Source organism: Acomys russatus, chromosome 5, assembly GCF_903995435.1.
Source record: "Acomys russatus chromosome 5, mAcoRus1.1, whole genome shotgun sequence".
Taxonomy (NCBI): Eukaryota; Metazoa; Chordata; class Mammalia; order Rodentia; family Muridae; genus Acomys; species Acomys russatus.
The window spans coordinates 63,003,883-63,024,784 of record NC_067141.1 but is presented as its reverse complement, the minus strand read 5'-3'; the positions used below and the strand labels follow the sequence as shown (position 1 = coordinate 63,024,784).

The 20,902-nt window shown below is 39.2% G+C and overlaps 1 protein-coding gene and 1 pseudogene across 3 annotated transcripts in view; one reads left to right on the top strand and one right to left on the bottom strand.

Moving 5' to 3' along the window:
• Positions 1–20,902, top strand: part of Erlin1 (ER lipid raft associated 1) — a 38,982-nt gene that overhangs the window by 5,022 nt on the left and 13,058 nt on the right. For all 3 annotated transcript variants that reach the window (XM_051146618.1, XM_051146619.1, XM_051146617.1), the window contains exons 4-9: positions 1,788–1,834; positions 2,930–2,991; positions 6,453–6,578; positions 8,619–8,692; positions 16,291–16,349; positions 18,077–18,168. In XM_051146618.1, coding sequence (XP_051002575.1) covers positions 1,788–1,834; positions 2,930–2,991; positions 6,453–6,578; positions 8,619–8,692; positions 16,291–16,349; positions 18,077–18,168 — 460 coding nt within the window. The remainder of the gene's footprint in view (positions 1–1,787; positions 1,835–2,929; positions 2,992–6,452; positions 6,579–8,618; positions 8,693–16,290; positions 16,350–18,076; positions 18,169–20,902) is intronic.
• Positions 19,088–19,965, bottom strand: LOC127189621 (high mobility group protein B1-like; annotated as a pseudogene).

The window sequence follows — 20,902 nt, the reverse complement described above, 5'->3', positions numbered from 1 at the left end:
TGCTATCTTATCCTAGACAAACTATTTCTTTAGCTTGCTAGCTGCTTTTCTTGTCCCTCAGTAAGCTCAGTAACAGCTATATTACATGATCAGAGGAATTAAGAAAAACATCTTTCTACCTTTCAGTGCTTAAACCCTGAGCCTGGAGCATTCTAGGCAAGTCTCCACCACTGAGCCTACATCTTTTATATTTTCTTTCCCCCTAGATGGGCCTCACTATTTCCCAAGTTAGTGTGGAACTTGCACTCCTCCCACCTCAGCCTCCCACATTGCTGGAATTACAGATTTGCATGAATACTCCCAGCGCTGACAATTTTTTATGGTCGTATATAACATGATTAAAGAGCACTTAAACTGTTCAGCAAATATTCAAGGCCCTCAACCTAATGTCACTGTATTCTTTTCCTGGAATTTACCACTCATCAGAATAGCACCTTCTGCTGAGGCAAGCCAGTCTGCTTTTTGTGTGTACTTCTATCTTCTGCTGTATGTGTATTTGAATAGGACATTAATTGAACTTAAGATGTTCCCCTTAAGTTCTTGTTCCCCACTTTCTAGATCTGCTTACTAATACTTAATCTCAGAGATCTTTTAAATTTTTAATTTTTAAAAATTTATGTGTATTTGTGTGTGCCTACTTGTTTGTATGTGTGCACCACACGCTGTGGTGTCTGCAGAGACCAGAAAAGATATTGAATACTCTAGAATGGGGGTTACGGGCAGTTTTGAGCCACCCTATGTCGGTAATGGAAAGAGGCTTTGAAAGAGTGTTCAGTACTTTCAGTTGATGAGCTGTCGATCTAAGGGAGCTTTTAACACTAGTATTTTATTCCTTGTAACTTAATACCTAAAGTTCAATTAATATTATTTTTGTACCTAATGATAGATTTCTTTTTAAGAATTTTATATCCTGTGCTAGATTGTGACTTTTAGGTAACAGGGACCATATTCCATAAAGTGGCATGTTTTGTATGTGTAATGTGTCCCAGAATATACTGCTAACCTATTTGAAGCCTTAGGTAGGAGGTCATTCTGATACAAAAAGTGTGATATGACAAAGCAATTAAGAGCCATATTTATTGGTTCACTAGAAGGAAGCAGTGTATTTGTTTGGGCACTTATGGAAGAGGCAAACTGAACAAAACCTGTGAGAGGACACTAGGTCCTGAAGTAAAACAATGACTATAGTTTTGCTACTGAGTTCAAGGGTAACTTCGGTTCATAAAGTAGTTACTTATCATCACTGTAAACAGTAATAGCCAGGAGTCAAAGTTCAGGGGACAGACCTTCATCATAGTCCTACTTGTAAGTGAGCAGTGTAGTTTATCTCAAGCCAGCTCTAGACAAATAAGATACTTAAGAAAAATTTTCCTACCTGCTAGTAGATTGGAGAGTGAATACTTCCTAGTGCATTTTGGACATTGAGTCCAGCCTTAGTTTTCACCATATGGGCTTTGTAGGTATAAAGGGAAATGACTGACTTGATAGCTGATCTTTGGAGGCTGATCATGCAGGGCCCTCTTGCACTTACTGGCAGTAGCTCTCCAGAGATTGCTCTCTGGGGTCAGCAGGGTGTGTGTTTGTTTGTTTTGTTTGTTTCTGTAGTCCTGGAGCTCACTATGTAGACCAGGCTGGCCTTGAATTCACAGAGATCCACCTGCCTCTGCCTTCTAGATGCTAGGATTAAAGCTGTGTGCCTCTATGCCTGGCTAGATCAGCAGGGTTGGGTTTTTTGCTTTGTTTTGTTTTTTAAGATAAATTTTGGTGAGCTCTGTTTTTCTTCCCAGACAACACTACAAACAGACGAAGTTAAAAATGTGCCTTGTGGAACAAGGTAAGCTTCGTCCTTTGTGACGCATCACCCTTTACTTTCTGTACTTCTGATGAAGTTCTCAGAGCTGTACTCACTTGAGAACCCTATATTTGTATGCTGTTTTGGTGTGGTTTTAAGTCAGACTCTCACTATGTCACCCTGGCTGCATCAAACTTGAAACAGTCCTCCTGCCTCTGCTTCCCAAACCCTGAGATTATAGGACTATGTCACTGTGTTTGACTAAGACACTACCATATAGGCATGACAGCAACAGAAATTTCTGGGCTGTGTGGTATTTGCATGAAACTGCAAGTGGGAGCATTCCATCTTAGGGTATTATTGAAAAGTGGCATTCTAGAGCTAGCAGACTGTCTATTACCATGACCATATCTGTGTTACTGTGTTATACAATACTGTGTTATTGACCTGAAAATGAAACAACATATAGGCTTTGAATAGCCTTTGCCTTTCCTGATATCTTGACCAGCTTCCCTAAGCTTAGTTCACTAAATTAGGGAATAAGACCTATGTTACATTTATTGTAAGGATTAGAATTTGAGTATATGGCCCGAACCTTGGCTCTGAGTTGATATTGAATAAAGGTTACTTTAAACAAAATTAATCTTTTCTTCTCTTTATAATGTTAAATATAATCTGAGAGTTTCCAAGTCAATAGGTCTTTAGTAGAATTTATGTTTCTAATGAAGTCCATAAGTATGCTTTTGGTCTAAAGGCCTCTAAGATTTGGTGCCCTAGAAAGGCTAAGGGCAAGAAAGGAAACAAGGCTGGGGTATTACTAAAATATGCTTACTACACTAAATTGTATCGAGTGAGGTATGTCAAGTACAGGCATGTTTTAATTATCTAGTTTAAATGACTTAAAGTACTGCTTTGAGAAACTTACAAAGGCACCTTTGACATCTATAGAGGGACAGATACATTTTAAAAGGGACCAAGCTCTCTTATGTTTTAAGCTGATTTGTCAAGTTCTCCCTAAATTTTAAGTTATATTATCAAGTTCTCCCTAGGCTTATCTGTAACTTCTTTATTGTGCTTTATTACTTTTTATTCTGGCTCTGATTTATGTTTTCCTTCCCTCCCCCCATTTATTTTTAGTGGCGGGGTCATGATCTATATTGACCGAATAGAAGTGGTTAATATGTTGGCTCCTTATGCAGGTATGTTAACTATCTGCTGTTTGTCTAATTATAACCAGGATACTTATAACTGAAGAAGTAGTAAGGTGCTTTTTAGAGTGATTACTGATGAACATAAAAAAAGTAATCATGAAAGTATTTCTATTTGCAGGAAATAGAGGTACAAACAAGAAACAAGTTCTGGACAGAATTAGTTTTCAGGAACTTGATGAGCTAGTCCTCTCTGAATGTATTGTTTCTAAAAGCAAGTGTTTCTAGGAAAACAAAGTGCCATTGTATCCTGTTATGTTGGGGAATAATTTCTTGGTATCCTAAAGATCTACAACTGATCAATTTCCTTGGGTCACACTCATTTGTCATTTCCTAGTTGAGATTTGCCATAACTTGCAAAGCAATCTGAAAGTCTGTAGTATGAGGAAGCATTTTCCTAATAAAGATGAACACTCACAGGGATAAAGTTCTTTAAAAACCAGTCTGGCCTGTGGAGGGAGACGGCTCAGTCAGTAAAGCACTTGCTGTACAGGCATGAGGACTTAGATTCAATCCTTAGCACCCAGGAGCTTAGTATAGTGCTGTGCACTTGTAATCCCAGTACTGAGGCAGAGGCAGGAAGATCCTGAGGTTCAGAGGCCAGCCAGTCTAGCCTAATTAGGGACCCAGGGGTGACACCTGAGATTGATTTGTGGCTCTCGAGTGTGTTCAGGTGTGCACAAGTGTAAGTGCACACACAGAGGAGCATGGACAGCCCATGTAAACACAAGAAACATAATGGCAAGTTTTGAAGCTATCTGGCATTCATCCTTGTTAATGAACTGGTGTGCCAAATAAGCCAGTGCTTGTATTATCAAGAGCACTGACAAAGTGAAGATAGCAGTCTCTGCCCTTAAGGTGGTTTCATTGTACTTGAGAAGACATGACAGGAAGGGGAAAACAGATGTTGAAATATAGGGCCATGTTAAGTTTCACATCACTTACACTGACACAGATAGTGGGAAGATTTTAGAACAAAGAGTTGCAAGTATATTATTATCAAGCAGTTTTTAATTGTATTTCTTAAAGGTTCTTTTCTTCATGGTCTTTCATCTACAGTTAGCCCTCCATATCTGTGTCTTGTGCATTCATGGGTTCAACCAAGCACATATCAAAAATATTCAAGGGGAAAGCTGAATCTATACTAAAAATATTTGGACTTTTCCTCTGTCACTGTTCCCCAAAGTGTACAGTCTAATAACTATTTGCATGGTAATTATATTGTGTTAGATATTATATAATTACCTATACATGACAAAGTATAAAGAGGATGTGCAGTTTATATGCAGATACTACTCAGTGTGGTATGAGAGACAGGCATTTGTAGCTTTAGGATCTCCATAGGCTCTTGGAACCAATCCCTCACACACAGAGAGCAACAGGTGACTGTGTGTTCTCTGATCGCACAGTGGAATGGATTATGATTCAAAATTTAAAAAGAGAAAAGCTGATGGCTCTCTCCCTAGAGATAGACAGGGGACTTTCAGATCACTGGTTCATTTGGAAGATGATGTAGCCATATATTTAGTAGTTATTTATCAACAACTGTTCCATCAACTATTTCCTAGAACCCAATTGATCCAATTGCATCTAACATCCTATGTAGGAAAGCCAGTGGAGCAAGTGTTTGGATATGAAAACAAATGCAGAAAGCAGCATGTTTCATAGGGAGAACAGGTTCTGACACAGTGTGCTATGTATCTTTGGGGATATTTCTGAAATTTTCTGGTTCTTAGTTTCCTAAGGTGGAAAATTAGGAGGAGGTTGGTGAATTAACACCAGTGTATATAAATTGCCTAATGTAAAGTCTAGCCTAGTAAATGTTTGCTCCTTCCCTGATATTAGAGTCTTTTTAAAATATAAGCCTTTAAAAACTATGCTTAAGGGGGTTGGAGAGATGGCTCAGAGGTTAAGAGCACTGGCTGTTCTTCCAGAGTTCCTGAGTTCAATTCCCAGCAACCACATAGTATTCACAACCATCTATACCCCCTAAAGCCCTCTTTCTGCATGCAGGTATACATGCAGATAGAGCAGTCATATACGTAAAATAAATAAAATCTTTTTTAAAAAAACTATGCTTAAGAATTTTTAAGTTAGCTTTACCAACCAAGGACAATGCATACAGTAAACCCAGACCCCTATTCAGATCTAGCCAACGGACAGCTCATTCTCCATAATTATTGGGAGTGTGGGGACTGCCTCTGACATGAACTCTGGTGCTCCCTACTTGACCACTTCCTCTTAGTGGAGAGGCAGGCCTGGTGGCATTCAGAGGAAGGGGAAACAAGCTATCAGATGAGCTCATATAGTGGGGGAGGAGGTCCCCTTCTGTCACAGGTCTAGGGGAGAAACACCAAAAAACAAAACAAAACACCACTTTTTTTAAAGTTAGCATATGAAGTAATGGATTTTGGGGGGTGGGTGGGTGGGAGCGGTTGAGACAGGGTTTCATATAGTCATTATACTTGACTCTCATTAACTCTCTTCCCCCATGGCTCTCCTCCCATGTCCCCTGTTTCCTCTGACTGGTTCCATTCCTCCAGATAACCCTCCCTTCTTTCCTTGATATGTATTTCATTAGTCTTGTCTTTCTCCCCTTTCTGTATCTCTCCTTCGCCTCTTACGATCTTCTTTCTAGTTGTATGATATGCATACGCACACACACAGTAGTAATCTAGGTTCTGAGTCTGGGAGAAAAATTGCAGCGTTTTTCTTTCTGAGTCTAGTTTATTTCATTTAACATAATGTTTTCCAGTCCTGTCTATCATGAAAATGTCATGGTTTCATTTTAATTTTCAGCTACATAAAATTCCATTGTGCATCTCTACTACATTTTTAAAAACCCATTTATCTGTTGACGGACAGCTAGGCAAGCTCCATTTTCTGACTGTTATGAGTAGTGTAGCATGGATGCTGAAATAGAGCCCTTCAGGAACATAGCCAAAGAGTGGGGTACCTGAGCTCTGTGAGAGTTAAAAATCTTCATACTGATTTCCATATTGTCTGCTCAAATAAAAGCCCCTTTAAAAAAACTATACACATATTTATATTTTTATAGATTTTAATTTATATGTCTATATTTGCAGCAGCTTCCTTTTACTCTTGCCATTCTTCAGTTTACAGCAGACACCCTCTGCTTTCAATAATTGCTTATACTTTTCTGCTTCTCGGTTTCTCTTTACACGGTGGCATAAGTACACATCTAACTGTCATTCCTTCCTTGGTGTTTTCAACTTATCCTTCCTTATTATGGAATTTGGGTCTTCTGTTAATGTTGTGATTTCAAGAAAATATATTAAATTGAGCCCAAGAAGTCTGTGAGCTGTGCTTTAGCTTGTCATGATTTTGTTAATACTTTTCCTCGTGGATGGTATATCACTTTATCACTGCTGAATTTGAAGATCGTTGGGCCATTGTTGGGTGAAACAAACATGGATTATATGTTCCTTCAGTGTTTGACATTGTAAGGAACTACACCGCAGATTATGACAAGACTTTAATCTTCAATAAAATCCACCATGAGCTGAACCAGTTTTGCAGTGCCCACACACTTCAAGAAGTTTACATAGAATTGTTTGGTAAGTGTTAATTTGTTTTAAATATATAAACAGTTAACAATTAGAAATCTTAATTAACTTAAGTATTGGTGCTTTAATGTTGGTAAACCTTGGGCCATTTGAGCATTTTCTCTGAAATTTTAATAGGTCAAGTATCTTTAAACTACTTTTTTTTTTATATTAAGGATAGTTTCTTTGGTTTTTGATTTGTTCGTTTGTTGGGTTTGTTTGTTTGTTTTTAGATACTACTTTACTTTTTGCCCAGACTGACCTCAAACTTACAGGGATTAGCCTGCTTCCACCTCCCAAGTGCTGGGATTAAAGGCATGTACCACCATGCTCCACTTAAATTATATTTTCTTATGTAATTTGGTAGGGATTAGAAACTCACTATTCACATGCTATATTCTGTTTTTACTGTGATAGCTTATAAAAGCTTAGAAATATATGTTTGGGAGTATCTGGCTATTTATGTAGCTTGACACATTTGGGAAAGGGAGCCTCAATGATGATAATGCCTCCACCAGACTAGCCTGTGGGCAAGCCTATGTAGTATTTTCTTGATTGATAATTGATGTGGGAGTGAATAGTTAACTGTGGGTGATGCCACTTCGGGGCTCAAGGTCCTAGATGCTATAAAAAAGCAAGGTGAACAAGTCACTGAGCATGTTCCTCTGTGGCTTCTGCTTCCATTACTGCCTCCAGGGTCTTGCCCTGCCTTAACTTCCTTCACAGTGAACTGTAATCTGTGAGGTGAAGTAACCCTTCCTCCTCAAGTTGCTTTTGGTCATGGTGTTTTATTACAGAATCAGTAACTAAGACAAGGGTGTTCCCTAAGATCCACTTGCTTGCATTTGGGATTCAGGATTTGTTAGGACAGGTAAGATCTGGCCTAGTTGTATTTACAACTAAGATTATTGTACATAAAGGATATGGATAAAAGCCAGCAAAAGTAAAGGGTATAATGGTGAAGTCAAAAAGAACGGCATGTGGCTTCGAAGAACCCGCTCAGAATGAAGTCACACAGGGTGTTCTTAATTTCCTTAGTAACAGGGTGCAAGCACGTGTGAGGTGCTGCCTGCTGGGCAAGCTCATTAGCCACTCAGCACCTGGTAATTTTACTGGAGACTGATCATATAGACACCCTCTGCCAGCCACACAACAAACTTCTAGGCTCTCTAAGGAAAGCTAGTATTCTGCATAAACTGCTTTGTATAAATAGGCTTAGTGTGGCACTTTTACCAGTTCTGTCATGGTGTGGGAATCCTCTCCAGATCCAAATTTCTAGGTACAGTTCCAAACCTGGGCCTGCTATGTTACCTTTCTTCTGTGAAAGTTTTCAGTTGAGATAATGTAATTTCTGACCAGAGAAGCATGCTTGTTGCTTTTGGTGTTCATTTCTTTCTAGAATTCTTAGTTTATTTCATAGTGATATATAGGAATGGTTAATCAATTTAAAATTTACCAATTGACGGACTGACAAAATTGCTGGGGGAGTGAAAGTTCTTGCCATCAAGCCTGATGACTTCAGTTCAGTCCCTGGGCTCCACATGGTAGGAGAGCCAAAAAAATCACAAAATAAATAAAATGTCATCAAACCAATTGCTTGTTTTTGATAATTGACAGCTACTGCAATGCCTGACTTGTCACATCTTTAGGTGCTTAGTAACGGTAGAACTGCCATTGAGGTAATTAGAAATCCTATGAGATAAAATGGTAGTAGTCAACAGAAATGACAGTATTTTCAAAAACTGCCTTAGCCAATAATTATTAATCTAGTATATAAATTGTTCAGTGAAAACATTGATCCAAAGTTAAATTGAACTTAGGAAGTAAACCTTTTGGGGGTAAACTTAGAAGAGCTGTTTGTCATCTTTCTTAGTATCTAATTTCTCAAAAAGAAAAGTGCTTCCTATTCGCCTCATTTAAATTTGTTATATACTTCATCAAGTCGTTTAAGCTCTGTGAAAGAGTCAAGGTATCTCCTGACTGGTTTTGTTTTGGTGTTAATTAAAAATAACCAAATATCATGAGATTTGTTGTTATTGGCTTCAAAAACAGATCAAATAGATGAAAACCTGAAGCAGGCGCTACAGAAAGACTTAAACACCATGGCCCCAGGACTCACCATTCAGGTAAGCTACTCTCCTAAGGGTATCCTGGGGGAAGGTTCTAGAACTTCCTTCCAGTTGCATGCTTTTGTGTGATTGGCTATCAGTTACTTAACCAAAGCACTGTGGTAATTTGACTTGACATCCCTGGGGAAATGAGAAGAATGCTGAGTGGTATTTTCTTGTAAAATTTTAGGAAGATAATCCAAGCCTCCTATGAGGAACTGCGTTCATATTTATACCAAGTATGAGTTATTTTTAAAAACGCAATAATGGTTACTAGTCAGTGTAAAAGTATACCTTGCTTCAATAACATCATGAAAAAGGAGTTCAAATGTAAGAATTAAACAGCAGTTCCAGACAAAATAGATGTCAGTGTTAGTTGACAGGTAATCCACTGGGCAGTGACGGCTATAGGAGAGTTGTAACAGTAGGAGGCTACTTCAAGAGAGCATGCCTAACAGCTTTGGTTCGATTAAGATCTTATGTAAATCTGGAAATTTTCATTAAATTTAATATGAAAGAAAGTGAGAAGTTTTTCATACCAGGCATGGTGTTGCTCAGATGCAGCTGAAGTCTCAGTTGCTACTTAGAATTCCTTTCCTCATATTACTTAGTCATTTCTCTATTCCCAGTTTTTAATTAATCAACATTAGTATAATGAACCATGACATGTTCCCTTTATGTGCAAGTTGTCCTTCAAAGAGACTGCACACATGTACATCCTTACCAATGGTGTCACTAAGGTGTCACTAGTATTCGACTCAGTAAGATATGCTGGCTTGAAAAAAAAGAAAAGAAAGAAAAGAAATATGCGAGTTTTCCCCAGGTAGATAGATGGGACATTCTCTCTTTTTGATTTGCGTTTCTTTGGTTACTAATAAAGTTGAACATCTTTTGTTATTTGTTAATGGTTGTCTTCTGCTAGTTGCTGCTTCATATACTTTGCCCTTTTTTCTGGTGAACTTTCTTTTACTTACTGATGTATAGTGGTTCTACATAAGTTCTTGATATTTTTATACACAAACTCAGCATTGTTGTTTCTACGAATAGTTCATTTGGCTGTTGGTGGCAAGATAGATAATTCTGCCATATGAAACTTGGGCACTGATTTAAATCTGTAGATTGATTTAGTGACACAGCCATTTCTACAACATTAATTCTCCCAGTCCATGAGCAGGGGAGGTTTCTCCATCTTCTAATGTCTTAAGTTTTTATTTCTTCATTAGGTTTACTCCTAGTTTTAGCTTTGTTTTTGTTTGTTTTGTTTTATCCTGTTGTAAATGTTATCTGACTCTCACACCCTTTTTTTAGATGTTCATTATTGGTACATACTGATTCTTATTTGTCAATTTTGTATCCTGCTACTTTGCTAAAATGTTTATAAAGACTAAGAGTTTCTGGGAGTCTTTAAAATCTTTCAAATATAGGTTGAATATGAGATTTTTTTTGTTGATATCTGGTTATTAAGAATGACATCAATAAAGAATTCTAATAAGAAATGTATGACTTGGAGCACTATCTGAGTAGAGGTGCAGAGAGTGGGTCACCTTGTCTCAATGTATTTTCAGTATTTGTTGGATAGAGAAGTGTCTGGTCAGTTCATTAGCCCAATTGTTGATTAGGTAATTTACTGTGCTTTGCTTCTTTTGTTTTTTTAAACGTGTACGGGTATTTTGTCTGCATGTTGTCTGTACACCATGTTTGTTCGTGGTACCCTCAGAGTCCAGAAGAGGGCATCAGAGCCCCTGGAGCCAGAGTTACATGTGGATGTTAGCTGCAAAGTGGGTGCTTCTTTTCCTGTTTGTGATATGTTTTATTTTCGTTTCTTACCAAGAGTGAAGAAATTGGATACCCTGATCTATTTTTGATCTCATAGCAGACTTCCTGGTCCTCTGGTCTTTCTGCCCCATCTCCTGCAATGTTCTCTGAGCCTTAATGTAGGAGTTATGTTGTAAACGCGTCAGTTAGGCCTGGACACCCATAATAAGTTGCTCTTTGCACTTTGCCCAATTGTAGCTTTCTGTAATCGTCTCTGCTGCTAAGAGAAGTCATATAGCACTTTAGTGGCTTCTTACATTGTGTGAGGCTTCATTTATATAACACTAAGAAGCTATTAGTTTACATTAATATAAAGGTGAAAGTCTTTGATTCATGTGAACTTTGTTTTGGCAATACTTGTGAGGTGGGGTTTCAGTTCTTCCTCATCCTATTGGGTGTTAACAGTAGTCGTCTGTTTTTATTTTCCTTTTTAAGATTTATTTTATTTATTACATATACATTGTTCTGTCTGCATATTTTCCTGCACACCAGAAGAGGGCACCAGGTCTCATTATAGATGGCTGTGAGCCATCATGTGGTTGCTGGGAATTGAACTCAGGACCTCTGGAAGAGGAGCTAATGCTCTTAAATACTGAGCCATCTCTCCATCTTTTGAATTTACTTTATATTTATTTTGGGTTTAAAAAAATATGAAAAAATGAGCCTGTCCTTGAAATGTATTGTTTTTATTAACTTCGTCTCTTTATTTAAAAATATTTTTTTATTTTTTGTATTTTTGTTTGTTTGGCTTTTGAGACAAGATTTCTCTGTGTAGCCTTGGCTGTCCTAGCCTCACTTTGTAGACCAGGCTGACCTCGAACTCACGGCAATCCACCTACCTCTGCCTCCCGAGTGCTGGGATTAAAGGCGTGCACCACCACGCTCAGCTTTAAAAATATCTTTTTAAAAATAATAGTTGGAATGCAGTTTTAGACCTACAGGTCTGTTGGTAGTATTCACTCAAGTTTGTGTTGAATTTTTAAATCTGGTAAATTATATCATGTATGCAGAAATAATGGCCTTTAATATTTCTGTCACTTGGTTTTATTATTGATATTTCTAATCGCTATCAGCTACCTAAATTGGTCTTAATTTATAAAGTATTGTTTATGGGTTTACTTAATCTCACCGTCCTTTGTTTCTTTTAGAATTTCTGGCTTGGCAAAAATTCATATCCTAAATGAAACTTAAAATATCTACAACATTGTTGAACTTACTGTCTCTATTAAGTTTTGCATTAGTTTTCCTTGTTTGTTTGTTTTTAGTTAATATAGTTATACCAAAAATCAAAGTCTTGATTTTTCACGTTAGACTTAGTGATTTCCCAGTCTTCAGGTTGTCCTAGTTAAGGTCTCTATGTAGAACTCATAAATACTTGAAATTTTCTCAGAGGAAAGCCCATTATTTGTGCAATTTCTATAAACACAGAAAAGGTAGTACTATTTTATGCTTCTTTTTATAAGGCTGAAAGATAGTTGGCAAGTCTTTAAACACAGTGTGCCTGTGCTTCTCTCTGAGTCAGTCATCTAGAACGGAAGTTACCTATGTGTCTGGTGTTCATGTAATGAAACCTGTTATCTCATAAATTCTGCTTCTAAGTTTTTGTCTTCTGAATTGTCCTTATGACCTCACATTGTTTTGCTTTGATATATGATGTTTTCCCACAAAGAATTATTCTATCCCTCTGTGATCCACAGTATTACCTACAGATTTGACTATTCTCTTTCACATAGGAAATGCTGTGTTGCCTAAAAGTTTTGTTTTTGTTTGGTTTGTGGTTCTAAGGCCCTCAACCCAAGGACTCCTTCACGTTAAGCAAGCATCCTACCACTGGACTATATTCTCTTCCCCCACCCCCATCTACTTTAAAGATGTTTTGAAAACTTGCTATTAAAATCCTTGTGCTTGATTTTTTGAGGGGTCGGGTGTTTTGGTACAAGGTCTCTAATCGATGACTCCTTCCCAGGATGCATCTGGGCTGCATCTCAGCCACCTTAGATTTTGTACTTTACTAATCTCTAGACTGGATTCAGGTGACCTATGGGTACCTCAAAAAGGACTTGTGCAGTTCTTTGTTCACCCTTTGTAGTCCATCAGTGCCAGGAAGACCCAGGCAGACTTCCAAGGGGCCTGGCATTCCACAGTCCTCTCCACTAAACACCCAAGCAGCTGTTCCACATCTAGAGGAACAGGGTCACCGTGGGTAATGAGCCTATGGGCTTAATTATCTCACTGGAAAGTTTGAGAAGCTATATTTTGCAAAGCTAGTAGGTTTTATTGCAGATGAAAGGAATTACCCAGCGTTACCCATCTCTGCACCAGATCTTCTCGTGGAGCTAAATCATGATGTGTGACATGTCAAAGTGGTTGTCTTTCTGTCAAGATCCATGTGGTAGATTCCGTCAAGCTTATGAGCTCTGCTTTAGCATGCAAAGCTAAGCTGGCCTCTAACTTTGCCCAGGCTGGAAAACATTTTGTTATCTACAGACATTAAGTGGTTTGGTTCATCCTGGCCGTGGAGATTTGTCTAGGTGAACCAGACAAGATGTCCTCTTCAACTGTTCATACTGTTCAGGCCCATCAAGTCAATTCCAATAAGGAGAAGGATTGGGAGCAGTTCACGGTGCATTATTTCCTGACTGAATCAGCCAGAATAGCCTTGTCCAAGGCTCTTATCTCAGAAGGACTATGCCTTCCAAGTAGCTTATGTCCTACATATTGCTCATCTTTCCCTATTGTTGGTATGCTGGGGGTCTTTTGGATGTAGATATTTTTCCAAAACCCACGAACTGCTCCAGAAGTCAGGCAAGAAGCCTGTCTACCGGAAGCTGTGACCCCTGCTTTGAAGGGCATTGGTCTCTGTGGGCAGTTTTGAGGAGCTGTTATTGAAGTGTGTGACAATTTTAGAGTCATTGAAAAATTCCCTGTTCTTAAGTACATTGTATGAGGCAGAGGGGGTGAGGGGTGGGAGAGGAGAGAGCGCGCAAGCACACACTATGGTAAAGCAGCCAAGAACCCAGCTGCCCTTCCTAGGCAGAAACTATGGAGCCCCTTAGACCAATGGTTCTCAACCTTCCTACCACTGCCACCCTTTAATACAGTTCCTCCTCTTGTAGTGATCCCCAACTGTAATATTATTTTGTTGCTACTTATAACAGCTGTTTTGCTACTGCTATGAACCATAATGTAAATATACGATCTGTAGGGTATCTGATATGGGACTCCCAAAGGGGTCCTAACCCACAGGTTGAGAACCACTGTCTTAGACCATCTGTCTCTTTCTCTTTCCCTCTCTTCTTCTGAGCCCCTCTAAGCAAGAATACAGTGAGAGGCCCAGCCAAGGTAGAGGTGGCTTAGGTCAGGTACAGTCAATTACTTGCTATTCTCCACTTCTGCCTTTGAGTTAGAAAGGATAGATCCACCAACCTTGTGTCCAGCCAATAGTTTAGATATTTATTACTCATTTTACATGATGAATTATAAACTTATAGGTTACAAAGTGTTCTGTATTTGTTCTTTGAAAGCCACCACTAACTTTCAAGGGGTTATTGGTACCCTCCCTGAAAGAAACTTGGAAATATTTTGCAAACATCTGGAAATATGGCCCAGAGATTGGTGATCTCTGCGTCCCAATTGTAGCAGTAGGGAACTTGTATGAGTTTTCACAGACAGGCTGAAGAAGTCACTTGCCTCCATCCTGTTCTTTTCTAGGTGTTTTCACCAGCAAATGGTAGAAGTTGAGGAAAGAAGAGAGATGTTTGTTTGTTTGTTTGTTTGTTTGGTCTTTAGTTTTGGTTGTAAATGAGGAAGGCTATGTAAAGGTTGGTTTAATTTGTTTTTATAATTAAAAAATTATTTATGCCAAGAAGAGACTTGATACCCTATGAGCATATACAGGGGGAGGTAATCCCCCTCAGGAACAATCATAGGGGAGGGGAATAAGGAGAAAATGGGAGGGAGGGAAGAATGGGAAGATACAAAGGATGGGATAACCATTGAGATGTAACAAGAATAAATTTTTAAAAATTATTTATGTATTGGGGTGTTTTGCCTACATGTTGTCTGTACACCACATGCATGCTTGGTGCCAGGGAGGACTTTGGATGCCCTGGGACCAAAATTACAGACAGTTCTGAGACACCATGTGGGTGCTGAGAATTGGACCTGGGTTCTCTGGATCTCTCAGTCCTCGGAGGTAAAGGCTCTTAGGTAATCCAAGCTTGCCAAATGCTGTTTGTGTGTGTTATGTTGTTTATGGTGTTAGGAATCAAACCCATAGTGCTGTTCTTAGGGACTAAAATCCCCACAATGCTAGAGAATTCTTTCATTTTATAAAATACCAAGCAAATGCATACTAATTTTTTCTAGTCTTTTAAAATAAACAGTTTTTACTTGGTCTGTACTACCAGCTTAGATACTGATGGAGAGGTTATTTTTACTATAGACAGGGTTAAAAAAATTAACCCTGAATGAATTGGGAAAGAAAGGATTCTTGAAAGTTATGGACTGATACAATAGCTCAGCAAGAAAAGGCACTTACTGCCTAGAGCTCACAGGGTGGAAGAAGAGAACCTGCAAGTTTCCCTCTGACTTTCGCATACATGGACACACAAAAATAAGTGTGAAAAGTGTCTTTTTTTAAAAAATGGGAAATTTTGAAAGTTTTTAAAAAAGTAAGATTCACCAGGTGGTAGTTGTGCACGCCTTTAATCCCAGCACTTGGGAGGCAGAGGTAGGTGAATCACTGGGAGTTCGAGGCCAGCCTGGTCTATAAAGTGGGTCCAGGACAGTGAAGGCTACACAGAAAAACCCGTCCTGAAAAAAAAAAAAATGTGTGTACTTAAAAGCTTTGTTACTTAAACATTTAGCCAGTTTTCAAAGGGAGATTTAATCATGAGTTATGTGTGTGCAGTATCTCTGCAGGATGTTTGATTAGTAAGTGCAAAAGCTTTCAGAGATAAGTTCTTAATGTATGAATGTCAGCCTTGCAAAGCAACAGATTCCAACTAGATACTTTTAATTATACCAAAGTCCATTGCGATTAGAACAACAAAGGATCAGTAAAGAATGTCTACAAATACAGGTAACTTTTGTTCTAAATGAAAGAAGGCATGGTTTGAGTTGCTGTTTATTATCCTAAAGCAAAGATTTTCAACCTTCCTAATGCTGCAACCCTTTAAGACAATTGCTCATGTTGTAGTGACCTCAACCATAAAATTGTTTCATTGTTACTTCATAACTGTAATTTTGCTACCCCCAAAGGGGTTATGACCCACAGGTTGAGAACCATTATCCTAAAGGTTTGGCCTGCATTTACATGTAGTACCAATAGATTGCAATTTTAGGAAGTCATTTTTTTTGGTGTGACAACATACAAAGTACATTTGCTAGTGGGATCCTTGTGTAAATTAGTGGGGAGTTGTGTTACAGTTGTTAAGTTAGGGTCATCTGAGGAGCTCATCTTTAGGAGGCAGGATTAAAAGGCTTCTTGGTTGGTTGGTTGGTTTTGGTTTCCTGAGAGAGGGTTTTACTGTATGGCCTTGGCTGTCCTGGACTCCTATAAACCCTCTTCCTCTGCCTCCCATGCACCTGTAATCTTTTGTTGTTGCCTTCTGTTTGGAGTTTTGTTAATTTTGGTAGGACTGCCTGTATAGCCCAAACTGACCTTGAACCCCTCCTGCCTCCATCTTCTAAGTCCTTGGATTATATATGTATGCTACAGTGCCCAGAGTGAAGACTTATTTTTCATATATACTTTTGGATTTTCCTTTTTCCTTTTTTTTTTTTTTTTTTTTTTAAAGGCTGTGCGTGTTACAAAACCCAAAATCCCAGAAGCCATAAGAAGAAATTATGAGTTAATGTGAGTAACGCTCATGGGCTCCTAATATTTCTATTTAGAGCTATTTCTATATTAATATATCCGTCTAGGGAAAACATGGAAAATGTTCAGTCTGGGACTGGATAAATAGCTGTCTTCTGTATTTAAGTAATGCTACCTTTTGTATCTTAATTCCCAGTAAATACTTGCTAGACTTCTCTTTATGTATAGAGATTTCCAGAGTAGTGCCCAAAGATGCAGTTTGTTGTGAAATGATTGCAGGACACAAAGGAGCTATAATCTATATGAATAGAGCCTGGAATGAGATAGTAATAACACAGGGAAGCCTGTTAATGTTGAAAAGAATATTCTTTTCAGTATCTTATTATAATGGTGAGAATAGATAACCTTGGAGCTGGAGAGATGACTCAGCTGTTAAGAGCTGAGTGTGGTGTGGTGGCACACGCCTTTAATCCCAGCAGAGGCAGGCAGATCTCTGTGAGTTCGAAGCCAGCCTGGTCTACAAAGTGAATCCAGGACAGCCAAGGCTACACAGAGAAACCCTGTCTCAAAAAAAAAAACAAAACAAAACAACAACAACAACAAAAAGCACACTGCTGCCCCTCCAGAGGACCCAGGTTCAATTCCCAGCACTCACATGGTAGTTTACTACTGTCTGTAATTCTAGTCCTAGGGGATTTAATGCCCTCTTCTGGCCTCTGTGAACACTGCAGACACACAGTGCACAGACAAGCAGGCATGCAAAACACCCGTACATATTTTTTCAAGAGGAAAGGTTTTTTTTTTTTTTTTTTTTTTTTTAATGAGTAGATACCTAGTTGGTATAAAGCTTAGGGATTTTTTTCATTGTGATAATCAAGTCTGGGTCTTTACACATTGCTTATAGGGAGGTTTTACCTGAGTTTGAGTTGATCCCTGAGTCTTTCTTTTTTATGTGTCAAGAAGTTACCTGCCTGACACAGGATTAGTTTCTGTTTTGGAGGATCTCTTTAAGGATAATACTTAATATTTGAAGCAGCAATATTCTTATAGAGGGCATATGAAGAGAAGAGGCAAACATATTTGGACATTTTGGATGTCCGGAGGAAAATAAGAGGTGATGCTAAATTAAAAATCACTACAAAAGCCAGGAATACAGTAGATGAGGGCTGGGTGTGACTCACGGCAGGTGCTTACCTACACACACAAGGCTGGGTTCAGTCCTCCACACACATATGCACACACACATGCACATGGAGGGAGGGGGATAGAGCAGGTGTATAGATTCAGGGTCCAAGGGAATAAAAATACTGCTCTGCAGTGTAATAAACCTGAGCCCTTTTTGTTCCTAGTCTACCTTCTGTTGTGCATTTTTATTTCTCCTGCCTCATTGTTGAGCTGTATGTAATTTAAGAGTATAAAGCATAAAGTGTCAAGCAGGGAGGTAGATTGTTAGTCTGAGCCACTAATAGAAATAATGTTTATTTAAGGATCAGGAGGCTACCTTAAACTGCAGATATGCTTGCTTCCACTAATAGATGAATCGTATGGGTTCTCTCCTTCCCTCCCTCCATTCCTCACTGCCCCCGCTCCCCTCTTCCTTCCTTCTCTCCCCTCCCTGATCTTATTCAGAAGGGTCACACACGTGATAAGCTTGAGCCGCACTCTCAAACCTGCATGTCACTGTGCTGTGTCTGCAGCACCACAAAGGAGGGAGGAGGGAGGGAAAGGAGAGCCTTTTCTGATTTGTGTAATGTTTTACTTCACAGGGAGGCAGAGAAGACAAAACTTCTTATAGCTGCACAGAAACAAAAGGTTGTGGAGAAAGAAGCTGAGACAGAGAGGAAAAGGGCTGTTATAGGTACTTGGATTCGTTTATGAAATGAATGTCTCTGCCTGTAGGTACTGTGACTTTGTCCTGTTCCATATCAATATAATGTTGGATAGTGTGGGAACTCGGGCAGCATAACATGTAGTGAAGATTTCTGGAAACTTGATTGTATATTCAGGTGTCCTTAAGCCTTTAAAAGTAAGTGAGGCCAATAGGTAATGAAGTGTACCTCGCTCATTTTCAGTAGCTGTGTAATTTCATTCTGAGAACAGGACTCAGTGCATCATGGTGACCGCCTGCAAGGATTACTTTCTGGTTAGTTACTGCAGCACTGCTCTGCAGCTTTTAGTGCCTCTGTACTCATGCGTACTGCTAGAGCAGCATTAGGTGTGGGGCAGTGCCCATACTAGCTTTTTTTCCCCTGAGCCACAGTAAAACAGTCCAACTACTAAGAGTTTAAGAAGTTCTTCTTTTTTAAGATTTTTAGTAAAAAAAAAAAAAAATTTGTATTTACTTAGAAGCATTCAGAATGCCAACAAAACAGCACAATTTTTTGCAGTTAACAGAACAACAGTTATCTTCATATAAGCTGCATCACAGACAATTGAAGATGAAAAAACAAAACAAAAAGCACAAAAACCTACCATCCCCATATATAACTAATTTGTGCTGTGCATCAACACGAACCTGTTTTAAATTTCTATGCCAATATACAACCCCCAGACTGTAACAGGCAAGGTTATTGGCCGTTGAAAATACCACCAGGACAGGACTAGCTAAGGACATATTTGGTAGTATGTTAGGTATACTAAAAAAGACACTGTACCGTTTAAAAACAGATTTTACACAGGCTTACATTTCAATTTTTTTTTCTTCAAAAAGAGTGAGTTGTGTACAGGGGGGTTAAATGTTTTATAGACACAGGAAAAAAACCTGCACTAGAACCAACTTACTCATCATCTTTCTCTTCCTCATCCTCATCTTCCTCCTTGTCTTCCTCTTCATCCTCCTCTTCATCTTCCTCTTCTTTTTCTTGCTCCTTTCAGGCTTGACCACCCCCTTTTCACTGCAGCTTCGTACTTCTCCTTCAGCTCGGCAGCCTTCTTCTCACAGAGCTGCTTGTCACCCGCAGCAGTGCTGCTCCACATCTCTCCTAGCTTCTTTTCACCGAGCTGCTTGTCTTCCGCAGCAGGGCTGCTCCACATCTCTCCTAGCTTCTTCTCACAGAGCTGCTTGTCATCCGCAGCAGGGCTGCTCCACATCTCTCCTAGCTTCTTCTCACAGAGCTGCTTGTCATCCGTAGCAGGGCTGCTCCACATCTCTCCTAGCTTCTTCGCAGTGTCACCAATGGACCAGCCAGAGAGGTCTTTCTTGATTTTGGGGCGGTACTCAGAACAAAACAAAAAGGCCGAAGGAGGCCTCTTGGGGCACTGGGGTCCTTGAACTTCTTTTGTCTCCCTTTTTGGGGAGGGGTGTAGGTTTTCATTTTTCTTTCATAACGAGCCTTGTCAGCCTTTGCCATATCTTCAACTTTCCCCTTTTCTTTAGCAGACATGGTCTTCCTCCTCTCTGAGCATTTCTTGAAGAACTCTGAGAAGTTGACAGAAGCATCTGGGTGCTGCTTCTTGTGCTCCTCCCAGCAGGTTTGCACAACAAATGTGTACAAAGACATGTTGCCTCTCGGCTTCTTAGGATCTCCTTGCCCATGCTTAGTTGATTTTCATCCATGAGGCACAGAGTCACCTGATGCTTATCCAGCTAACACTTGCCCTGGTGCTGTCTCTTCGGAGCTCAGTGGACTGCATTGGCTCCCTTTAAGAAGTTCTCAAAGCATTTTAACACACTTAATTTTTTTAATGTTGAATCTAATAATTTTAGAACTTATACTTTTGTTTTAAACTTTACTTTTCTAATAATTCATTTTTTATTATGTTTTGCAATCTGTTGGTTCCTAGTGGATTGAAATTCAAGGGGAAAAGGCACTTTGGGGCAGGTTGTTGAGAAGCTCAGTTGTAGAACACGTTCCTCAGAGCAGAGTGCCGAGTGTGTGCCTGTGTTCGGTTTCTCTTGCTACAAACTACTCCTTTCCTAGTTCTTCCTCTTACTGTCCTCAGCAGTGTTTGAGTTCTGGACTCTGCCCTGCTGTACTGAGTCCTCCTTTCTCTGTGTCCTCCTCATGCCTTGGAGTTCCCAGACATCAAATATCTGTGTCAGCTCACTGAGGGACAGAGTATCACATAATTTCAGTTTTAATATCCCTGATCATCGGTAAAATTGTTTTGTTTTGTTTTGTTTTTTTCTTCTTCTTTAAGGTCTATGGCCTTTTAGTATCCTTTTTTGTTGTTTTTATTTTTGTTTTAGTTTTTGGTTTTTTGAGACAAGGTTTCTCTGTATAGCCTTGGCTGTCTGGACTTTATTTATAGACCAGGCTGGCCTCAAACTCACAACGTTCCACCTGTCCCTGCCTCCCCAAGTGCCCTTTTAGTATCTTAAGCCAGTTATTTGACTGGTTTTTTTTTTTTTTCAAACTGGTTTATATTGTTCTTTGTTTTTTGAGTATTGATCCTTCCCCAGATTTATGCATTACAAAAGTATCTTTTCTTGATTTGTAGCTTATCTTTGAACTGAGGTATCTTTGAAGTATATCTATTTGACTTTTTCCCCCCAAGACAGGGTTTCTCTGTGTAGCCTAGGCTGTCCTGGACTCACTTTGTAGACCAGGATGGCCTTGAACTCAGAGTGATCTACCTGCCTCTGCCTTCCA